We start from the raw sequence: 12,473 nt of genomic DNA on the forward strand, positions 1-12,473 counted from the left end.
TAATAACTTAATGTTGTCATCTTAGAAGAATACTATTCGCGATATGCAAACATTTGTTCTAAGTATTAATTCATGACAGCTGAGAGTTCACGGTGACCTCGCAAAACATCAAAACGTAGCGAATATTAAAAAGTTGTATTCTGTCACCCGTAACATATGTATGTATGTATGTATGTATGTATGTGTGTGTATGCATGTATGTATGTATGTATGTATGTATGTATGTATGTATGTATGTATGTATGTATGTATGTATGTATGTATGTATGTATGTATGTATGCATGCATGCATGCATGCATGCATGCATGCATGTATGTATGTATGTATGTATGTATGTATGTATGCGTGTGTGTGTGTGTGTATGTATGTATGTATGTATGTATGTATGTATGTATGTATGTATGTATGTATGTATGTATGTATGCATGCATGTATGTATGTATGTATGTATGTATGTATGTATGTATGTATGTATGTATGTATGTATGTACGTATGTATGTACGTACGTACGTACGTATGTATGTATGTATGTATGTATGTACGTTTGCACGTACACACACACACACACACACACATACATACATATATACATACATGCATGCATACATACATACATACATACATACATACATACATGCATATATATATATATATAACCATTGGTCTTTCTATGCAACCCCATGTTCTCTGCATAGCTTTATATCTAAGTAGTACCTTTTATTATCCACCCCTTACTACATGTACTCTAAATATTATCCTTATCATAGCAATCATTCCATCTTGTAGTTATTTGTATTTTACTTCATGGTAATGTAAAGTCCATCACCAAACCACTGTCCCCAATCCATCTCTTGTAAACTTCATCGAATTCTTCATTCTGAGCAACAGTGAAGTAGTCTTTCCAGCCACCAACTTTACCTGTACAGAAATGAATCTATATGAATCTCATCTTTAAAATATGGCTTACCAAGTGAAGATTGCATTATATCATTACTTTTCAACCAGGGATACATTTCAGTAAATCCCAAATCCCAAATAAATAGTCATCTATATTAACATTATAATGATACAAGTCATAGTAGTACTGAAACCTGCACTAGCTGCAAATGGGACATTCTTTCATCAAATAACCAAAGTTATATTCAGTAAAATTGATCAATAACTTATAAAAAGACGTTGTATCTGTTAATTAATGGTCAATAGTATCTGAAGGTAGCATAGTGGCAAATTTAAATCTTGAGGGAAAGTTTTGTTTTGAATCTGTCACTACATGAAAACAGAACTAGTTGTAACTGGAGTATCATTTTTCGATCAGACAACCACAATATATTCACTGTTTGTATATATTTACAATACAAATAATTCGACATTGTACATGTTCATGAATGGTCGATATCTTACAGCCCTCGGAGTTTCGCTTTACTAAAATTAAAGCTAAACGAATTATTTTGCATGTACCGATGCCAGCTAATAGAGTATTTTCCGTCTCGCGGCAGATCTCGCGAGATATGCAAATAACCTAGCAACGGTTGCTACGGAGGTCAAGCTTTGCGGAGTGGCCATGTTGTTCATATGAAAGTCAATACATTAGTCTGAAAAAAATACTACCGTTTGTGAACATCTACAATCCTAAGTCATCATGGAAGACATTGAAAAATTGAAAGTACACGAACTAAAGAGCATGTTGCGAAAATATAGCGTGTCAACATCAAGTTAAAAGAAAAATACGCCAGTGTCACACTGTCATTATATTTCCGAACTGACAGTCATTTCTGGGAATACGTTGTCAGTGCCAAACTTATGCAGCATACTAGATGGCTATAATATTTCAATCTTGAGAAATGGTAATTAATGACAAGCAAAATCGAGTAGTTTTGATTATTAGTACACATGTACATGGTGGAAACATTTCCCGTCACCAATATTCAATATAAGTATATTAGAATGCAATGCACATGAAGTGTGGCGTAGTACTACTACACATCCACCAGCCGTAAGCCCTTATGAACCGTTGACATTTACGCTGTTGACAAATACGGACGAAAGCTAAAAGTCTTACACATTTTTAGAGTGCCAATGTCCCGTTTCGGTCCTAGAGTTCAGAATTGAAAAGTTCTTAATTATCGTCACAGATCGGGAAATCATAGTCAGTTCCTGACAATCGTATTCCGATTTTACCACATGTTATCTTCATACAACAATATCTACCAGTCTAGTTCCCAATGACCGTATTCCAATTTTACCCTACCTTAATAACGTAGAGTAAAATCGGAATACGGTCGTCATGAACTAGACTAGTACTGTATGAAGATAACTTAGAGTAAAATCGGAATACAATCGTCAGGAACTAGAATTGGGAATCACCGGCGATGCGTGAAACACGTGTACGTGTCAGCCATGTTTATACTTGAGTTCGATGAACATGTTGTAGAACTCATAGTCCAAATTCGTAAAATAAAACGACATAGTATCTCTAAATTTTAATTTTAAATGCATATATATAGCTCATTTATAAATGTATATGATAAAATCAAAGACAGCGAAAAAAATTCTCAACCGATTTCAAAGTTTTTAGCGGACCCTGACGAATTTAGCTGACGAATTACGGACTAAGAATTACATCATTGCCAACTATTAACAGCACGTTATACAGTAAAGTGATCGCGTACACGTTGTTGTGTTGGTTTTTAGACGACGCTACGCGACGTATAAAAAGTCTATGGAAAATTTATGACATTGTATCAAATTTTAGACATTGTTTAAAAATAGGAATACAATATTCGCGACCTGACATGCAAGTTTTCAACCATAGGGCCTGCGATCCTCGAGTGGATCCAACTCTAGTAATATTTTCAAGTTCATGTTGAAACTGTCAATCTCAACCGCTCTTCATCTGCGCCCAGACGGCCAAAAATCACCGTCACGTCTGACGGCTAGTTATGAATTTCACATACGCACATCGTTTTTACAACCATACTTTAAAAGTTTGCTTCCCTTGATCTATCATACCATGGAAGTATACTTCCATGATCATACGTATTGCACTGTACGTGACGTCGAGAACAATGGTGTTGCTAAGCGGTTGACACTTCAGCTTGACCACCCGAATGTGGTTGCTATGCACTCAATGGCGTCTCCCGCGAGACGGGTAATGGTCTATTAACCGTACTCGAATATCCTTGTACTGTGCGCTAATAATTCCTTGATATTACTTACCCATTGGTAACGAATCGTCAGCTTGACTACGTAGCTATTCCATCTTAGCCATTGGTAACGAATCGTAAGCTTGACTACGTAGCTATTCCATCTTAGCCACTGGTAACGAATCGTCAGCCTGACTACGTAGCTATTCTATCTTAGCCATTGGTAACGAATTGTTAGCCTGACTACGTAGCTATTCCATCTTATCCATTGGTAACGAATAGCCAGCCTGACTACGTAGCTATTCCATCTTACCCATTGGTAACGAATTGTTAGCCTGACTACGTAGTAGCTATTCCATCTTAGCCATTGGTAACGAATTGTTAGCCTGACTACGTAGCCATTCCATCTTAACTATTGGTAACGAATAGCCAGCCTGACTACGTAGCTATTCCATCTTAGCCATTGGTAACGAATAGCCAACCTGACTACGTAGCTATTCCATCGTAGCCACTGGTAACGAATTGTTAGCCTGACTACGTAGCTATTCCATCTTAACTATTGGTAACGAATAGCCAGCCTGACTACGTAGCTATTCCATCTTAGCCATTGGTAACGAATCGTCAGCTTGACTACGTAGCTATTCCATCTTAGCCATTGGTAACGAATAGTCAGCCTGACTACGTAGCTATTCCATCTTAGCCATTGGTAACGAATAGCCAGCCTGACTACGTAGCTATTCCTTCTTAGCCATTGGTAACAAATAGTCAGCCTGACTACGTAGCTATTCCATCTTAGCCATTGGTAACGAATAGTCAGCCTGACTACGTAGCTATTCCATCTTAGCCATTGGTAACGAATAGTCAGCCTGACTACGTAGCTATTCCATCTTAGCCATTGGTAACGAATAGCCAACCTGACTACGTAGCTATTCCTTCTTAGCCATTGGTAACGAATAGTCAGCCTGACTACGTAGCTATTCCATCTTAGCCATTGGTAACGAATAGTCAGCCTGACTACGTAGCTATTCCATATTAGCCATTGGTAACGAATTACCAGTTAAACAACCTGTAAGTCTTCCGGACCCATCCCTGGTTACAGCAGGTGGCTAATGGCTGTTATCTAGTAATCTATAACTTTCATCTGTAATTCTTTTGCGCGCATACCTCTGACTACTCAATTATTTGTGGGTGAATAGTATTTTTAAATTTGCCACTGTCATTTCAGTACGTGCATGTTTTCTCCCATCGAGTACTTACCGACGACTGTTTCAATTATAATTTAAAACATTAACGGTTTTTTTTGATAAATTAGTAATTCTTTGAATATCCATATCTCTATACGACCATGTTACTGTGACAATTCATTGAGTTGATTTAAAAGAAAGGCGGTGCTTTTATACTCTGTTAGACTGTTCAATCATATATGGGCTGCTTAAAAGGTTAAAGTTCAAACTGACTGCATATAGCTTACAGTTTATTTCCATAGTGTTGTAGGAATCGCTGTTTGTCGAACAACAGCCTGCATCCTGACAGTCACAATCAGGTAAGCTTAAACAAACTTGTCACCAAATGTACGAATACCTCACAGATAAGGCTCAACCCATGAGAGATGTTATCTTATTTATAAAGTAAATTATTGCCATCACTATGATGTAAGGTGGCAATATGTATTCCCGCTGTCGTGGCCGGGCAAACACAAACTTGAAAATGATCATTGAAAACGAAACTGGAATCATCGGAGCGGAAAGACACTGTTGGATACTATGTAAAATCGCTCACAATGGAGTAAACTCATCATGTACCACAGCTAGATTGTGGATGACATAAGAAGAAGAATGCAATATTGATGTACACATGTGGCAATATGTATTTTTTTAAAACTAATGTTCCGTAGACCTGTTTGTATTTGTAGGTAGTAACTTCAACACAGTCCCCTTCCTTTGCAGTACATACAGACAGAGCTGTACATAAAATTGACTACTATCCACACAATCAGAATGGTCAAGCACAACAACCGACAGCGAGTAGCACTGATAGTGCTAGTGTCTTTGTGTGTTTTGCTCATCATTGGTTATGTTCATGTGAAGTTCTATGGTTCCAGTCTTACTATCAGCTTTGGTGAATCAATACCAAAAAAACAACCGGCTGCACCAGTTGGCACGATAAAATACGCAAAAATACCAGGAGACTCTGTTGTTCATACAAGAAAAGGTACAACGGTGAAGTCCCCATCTGTGGTCAATGTAACGAGTCAAAGAAGAGTAACGGCGAAGCCTAATGTCGATACAAATCGTTACACAAATACAACTACTAAAGCTAAGTTATTGTACAAGCAGTATGGTGTTGTAATCACGCAATTTTTTAACTTGGGATATCTTAATATCACAAAGAGTTGGATTTGTAATGTTGAGTGTCTTGGCATACTTCCGATGACTCTGTTCATAGTAAGTGATATGGAAACATTTCAGCGTGTGACAAATTGGAAACCAGAACTAAATGTTGTACTTGAATTGTTTGGTTCTACCGATTCTATGGCCCATGGATACGTTGACTATTTCAGATATGGATTGTATCGGGTGAGTGTTATCAACGAACTCCTTAAAGAGGGTATGTCAGTTTTTGAGACTGAATCCGATGCTATATGGTTTGATAACCCAATCAAATACTTTCAGAGGTACAGTAATACAGATTTGATCGTGATGCACAATACATGTTCTAAGCCAGTTTATACAATTAACGGTGGTTTTATTTTCCTTACTCCAACGTCGGAAACACAGTATGTATGGAATAAACTAACTGAAGAACTTGGCGATATAATGGATAAGTATGACGAATCAGAAAATGACAAGTTTATCGGTCTGACGGGCGCGGAACAACTCCTACTCGGCAAAATAATCGATAAACACTCAGTGAACATCCAATGGTTACCCGTTGAACATTTTGTTTGTGGACAGTGGTATACACATGAAGAGATGCGAGAACGAACCCATCCTATAGTAATTCTGAATAATTATATCAGAGGAAATGATCAAAAAGAAGAGCGTGCAAAGAAATGGGGTCATTGGTCGGTATCGGATGATGGTGTCTGTAAGGCCTGTACAGAAAAAAATGTGAAACTATAAGGCGTAAAAAAATTGTGTGGTTCCGATTACATTCAATTTCAGAATAGGTGGGGTAGGTAGATTTTTTATTCAATTATTTTTTCTTGTGTGAGTGTCTAGTTCAGGTAGTTATGTTTTTTCCATTGTTTTCCATGTGGTCTCTGTGTTATTGGCTTCTTCTCATCAGATGTACAGCCATTACAGATTGGAAGAAATATCTTTTTCAGTTGATGTCAGTTCCCGCATCCACTATTTCTTGCGAGACTTCGCACAATTTTCGCGATTTTCTTTTTTATTTCTCGAATACGTAAAAAAAAAAGTTTGGGGTCGGCGTAAAAACTAGGTGGGGTCGGGTAACCGGAACCAAACAAGTTTTTTTATTTGGCCTAACATGTCGGGTTGTAACATATTAAAAGTAAAAGTAAAATATAATGTTAGGCCATAGTCATGTTCAATTTATATTATAGTTCATACTGTTCATGGGATTTCAGATATAAGCCTATGTCAAATCTAATACATAGTTATTGGTTTTTAGAGGTATAAATACAATTTTATACTTCAGCTAGGTGGAACCAAAAGTCTGAAGAACTATTACATATTACCTTACCTCTTACTAGTCTGTTAATTTCTAGCTAGCAAACCAAGTCTTCGGGGGGAGGTAGTTAGTCAGATATTCAAACTAATAGTCGTTTAAACAGCTTCTAACTTATTTTGGTTGAGTATTGTCTAATTATGATCAAATAACCTGTTGTTTCCCTAGCTAGTTCAGTTCATGTATTTTAAGCTGATACTATTTGAGTATATATGTGCTCCTCCCAATGAGTACCATTTGATCACCCAAAACTAGTTGAAAAATAAAAATAACTTCCATACTTACGAGAAAATAAATGATATTTGGAATAACTTTGAGTCGTCTTGTTTTTAAACGATACCTTAAAATTGGGGAAATTCATTAATTAAAATGCCTGGTTAAAATGTTAATTATGCTAATTCATGTACACACATTTCGCCAATAGATTTGCATGTATCTTGCTTCACTCAACAGTACGCTGTACGTTACTGTGACCATACAACTACCATGATTTTACCAGTGAAAATGACAACGTTGTACTACAAAACCAGAGAGACTTTGAAGTTTCAATTTACGCCAAGCACGATGACTTTTATATCCCCCACAGCGTTGTTTGTTCCAGTCAAATTACATATTAAAACAGAATACGATACTAAAAACGAGCAAGCATATCAAACGATGCATTTTATCTTACTGTGAACACACATCGACATCCCTTTTGGATTAAACAAGACACATTCAAACACAAAACTGCAAAACTGTTTATTTGTGTTCACCGTGTAATATTTTATGTGCGTGTGTAATGGATATATCCCTAACAAAAAAAACGTTTGCGTAAGACATCACGAGCCGCCTGACTGAAATGCTATAATCTTTCTGGATTAGTAGTAAGTATTGGAAATAGAACAAGACACGTCAGTGCCGAGATGTATTTTCTACTAATACCAGTCCTCCATTTATGATGACTTATGATATGATATTCGTTCTACCACAGCACCCCATCTCGTATTTTCACATACACACCGCATTCTCATTTAAACCACCTTACATTGCTCGTACCATATGGTATTATTGAAACAACATAATTTACATCAAGTTTACTTTACTACTTTTTTGATACCTGCGGGTTATAAATCTACTTAAAATATAAAACGTATTTGAAATATTGAAGAGCGTCTAGTTTTTATTATTCATGAGATCCTTGTCTAACAAAGGTACTGTACGTTCACACTTTATAAATATTGATGTGACATTTTTGTACAGGCACTGGTGGACTCGGATGTTTTAGCATTTAAATTGCTCATATCTCGTTTTAATGCAGTTCAGATAAAAAACGCCGCTTCGTGTTGGGCTTTGTGTACTTAAGCTTATTATGCAATTAACGATCGAATTTTATATTTAAAAAAAAATCATCTCCTTACCGCACGATTATTCTCAACAGATTTAAAGGTTAAAGTTTATTTTCTAAAGCGCACTTTCTGTGATATTCAAAAACACTACACATAAGGCGTTATAGAACCCCCCCCCCCTTTTCCGTGAAATTTCTAACAAGCATGCGTACCCGCTTCGTCTGGGACTGCCACCACCGGGAATTGGAACTATTATTACTTATCAGCTCCTGGACTAGTAAACACAAGTGCTTTACAAGCTCAAGCCATTGCCATAAAGAATGTGTATATCATTGAGTCGGCCTGTTTTAAAAAGGAGATGATGGCACAGACAGACATTCAGTTAGTCAGAAAACAGACATCACCAAAATATCCGGAGGCAAAAATACGATCTCGGAGACAACTTGGTGTATAAAGACAACTACGTCACATTGTTTCCTTATGCGAAAACACGGAGACTGTCAGGCTATATAGTTAAATGTTATCTCGATCTGACTTACCCTAACCATATCTTCATACTTCACAAAGAACACATTCTTTTCATTTCTCTTCTCCCACCATGGGATAACATGATTTCCCCACTCACCACGTATGGTTCCTTTAAGGGAAAACAATAGATATGTAGTATTACGCAAAACCTGGCATATAAGATGTATTAGTTGAGGAATTAATCTTATGATCATAGCACACCGTCAAAACAATAAAGTCGTTTGCATGTTACAGGAAAAATGATGTTGTGTTGGTGATTCACGGGACATAATGTTTTTTTTTTACACACATTCGAATTCAGACATCTTCAAATGCAAAATGAACAATTATAGAAGTGCCGCACGTACAGTGGGGATGTAGAAGTAGACAAGTTTAATACCATTATGTTGATTATAAGTTGGGAAGTAAACAATTGCAGATATTAAAATCATAAGTCTATGTGTAATTCTGTCTGTTCTGAAGTCTGCTTAAGAATTCTTCCCAGGTGTATGAACGTAAAAATGCATCCTGTAGGAAATGATGGTACAAAGACACAGCGACATCTTTAGGATTACGAGCTACGTAGATTACCTGTAAAAGATTGAGAAATGAATACACGAGAGTGAGACAAGTCTTCGTAGAAGACACAGACCCCCTCAAATAATTTACACATAGAATATTGGTATCTGACAGGTAGATCGAATATTCATATCTGACAGGTAGATCGAATATTGATATCTAACATATAGAATATGGCTATCTCACACATAGAATATTGATATCTCACATATGGGATATGGCTATCTCACACATAGAATATTGATATCTCACATACGGAATATGGATATCTCACAGGTAGATCGAATATTGATATCTCACAGGTAGATCGAATATTGATATCTCACAGGTAGATCGAATATTGATATTTAACATATAGAATATTGATATCTCACACATGATATTGATATCTCACATATGGAATATAGCTATCTCACACATAGAATATTGATATCTCACATATAGAATATAGATATCTCACACATAATATTGACATCTTACATATAATATATGGATATCTATCTCACACATATAAAGTTGATATCTCACATATAGAATATGGATATCTCACACATGTGATGATATCTCACATATAGACTAGACGTCTCACACATAGAATATGGATATCTCACATATATAATATATTGATATCTCTCATATAGAATATGGATATCTTACATAAGGAATATGGATATCTCATACATGAAATATTGATATCATAGAATATTTACATCTCACTCATAGAATATGAATATCTGACATGTTATATTGATATCTCACACACAGAATATGGATATCTCACATATGACAATATTTGTATCTCACACACAGAAATCAATTATCTGTTTTCATCTGAAATACTGATCTTACTATCCATACTTTCAGTAATAAAGTACCTTTGGCATCTTTTTGAAAACTTGTGGCGGTAGGAGATTGGGTGAAAGATGTGTGGGAATAAATCTCTGATTTTCCATCTGTGCTAGTGTTTTATAACCGGGTTGTACGTCATGGTTCAATATATAGAACTCTGGGTAAGTTACATACGGATTAAACGGCGATGTGGAACTGGCGTTGAGTACTTCCTCATTTGCATTGTTCATGATTAGTGATACTATGTGCATCATCCATGTTGTACCTAGCAATGAGACAGTATATTACAAAAGTATTTCAAAACAACAACAACAACAACAACAACAACAGCAGCAGCAACAACAACAACAACAACAACAACAACAACAACAAAAAAGCAGCAGCAGCAATAACAACAACACAAACACAAACACAAACACAAACAACAACAACAACAACAACAACAACAACAACAACAACAATAGAACAAGAATCTGAGCAAAATCAAGATGTGATCTTGGTATTCTTTGTGAAGGGGCTCGGGCATGGTCTGTTTTAGTCCCCATTGTGCACAGTCGTGCTTGTATGTCGTGCTTGTGCATATCCATCCGGCTGTCTGTTCGTCCATAGCCAGACATATCTCTGGCACAAACCTGGCACATGTGTCAAACACTAAAGAATGTATAAACATGTCACTTAATTTTGCGACCTTAACCTTTATGAATATGGCGACCACATATTTGTCCTAGAAACACACATTTTTCCTCATTAATACTTCCAACAGTTTAATACATACAGGCACCGTTCAAGTGCAAACTCACATATTACCAATCATAGGCTTTCGAAAGATATTTTGGACTTTGACCTTGACGAAAATTGTCAAGGTTATATAGCCAAAAATTTGTGTTTCTAGTATAACTCAGGAAGTTGAATACACAGAACACATTTGAGTGTGTACATCAATATTGTCACAGGTAAGCTTTCTTTTTATACTTTGACATCATCCATCTTCAGGCTCAAATAGTAAATTGCTCAGTTTTGTATCTAGACACCACCCACGTGTCTGCAACTATATTTATCAAGGTAATATTTCAACATGGACATTAAGCTTTGACCTCGACATTTATCTTCTTGGTCAAATAGCAAACTGTTCAATAACTTTTATACCTAGCGATATCATTCAAATATGTAGCCAGAGAGGCATGTTTAATGTTTTCATTGACCTTCATCTTCAGGTCATATGTAAATGCTCTGAATAACTTTGAAAGTTTTGTTCTTATGTTAAAGAAAAAAAACTGCTTGATACTACTAGTGTTGTTATTTAACAATATTGCTGAATACTGTCTTTCATTTTACTATGTAAATGTTGATCAACGTTCATAATGTTAATGACAAACCTGATTTAGCAGCTGTTATAAGAAAGATGTCACTTGGTCTCACTTCAAATGTTAACATGGCATCTAAACTGTCTGCAGGCACAAACCATGACATTTCTTCTCCAGTCCTTTCATATACATACGCATCAGTACGTCCCTTATTCCGGTTTCTATCTGTATATGCCTTTTCTGCCTTCGACATTTTGAACGGCTGCTATAAACTGTAATGCATTGAGATATCATACCATAATATTTGACCAGCAAAATTGACAGCTTTCGAGGAGCAGGAACCAGTATTGTCAGAATACATATCTTATATCGACAGTTAATTGTTGCTTGATATATTGCATTATACTATGCTACACTGCACTATGCTCTGCTGCGCTGCATTTCACTGCGCTGCACTGCACTGCTCTACACTACACTACACTACATTACACTACACTACACTACACTACACTACACTATACTACACTACACTACACTACACTGCACTGCACTACACTACACTACACTACACTACACTACACTACACTACAGTAAGTAAAATTGGTGCCACCTCGAATTGAACCCAAGAACTTTCGGCTACAATAATTAGCACTGACTGTAATTTGACAACTTGCAAATTTCCTGATATAACATTTATTCAATATAAATACGCATTGTAAGGGTTGATTAACACATAATAAGAAAAATTTACCTTGGAAATTTAGTGAAAAAATGATTTAGGGGGCTGTAAGCCACGGAAACTTCCGTGTAGTCCTCACATGGCAGCAAGCCATTATTACGTAATTTGCTACCCAGTCTAAAGACTGCATAGCTGGTACATGGCTTAGTCCTGCTTGTCCCTACTATTTGTTTAGAGTCAAGTCAGCAATATAAACTCGTGTACCGTTTGTCGTATGTAAGCAGGGCTAGTACATGGCTGTACATGTGCCCTTCTTCCTAGCACTAGGATGCGGGATGTGCACATCCTAGTGTTAGGATGTATAATAGTACAAGGTTCCCATCGTGAAG

The 12,473-nt window shown here is 36.5% G+C and overlaps 1 protein-coding gene across 1 annotated transcript; it reads right to left on the reverse strand.

Moving 5' to 3' along the window:
• Positions 1-804: 804 nt before the first annotated feature.
• On the reverse strand, positions 805-11,658 carry LOC144444957 (sulfotransferase 1 family member D1-like). The gene is made up of 6 exons (XM_078134507.1): positions 11,478-11,658; positions 10,128-10,366; positions 9,170-9,264; positions 8,706-8,826; positions 4,617-4,671; positions 805-920 (listed from the first exon to the last, which is right to left on the reverse strand). Exons 1-6 carry the CDS (start codon positions 11,656-11,658, stop codon positions 805-807), a joined length of 807 nt encoding a protein of 268 aa, XP_077990633.1.
• Positions 11,659-12,473: the final 815 nt, after the last annotated feature.

This window comes from Glandiceps talaboti, chromosome 13 (genome assembly GCF_964340395.1).
Source record: "Glandiceps talaboti chromosome 13, keGlaTala1.1, whole genome shotgun sequence".
Classification (NCBI taxonomy): Eukaryota; Metazoa; Hemichordata; class Enteropneusta; family Spengelidae; genus Glandiceps; species Glandiceps talaboti.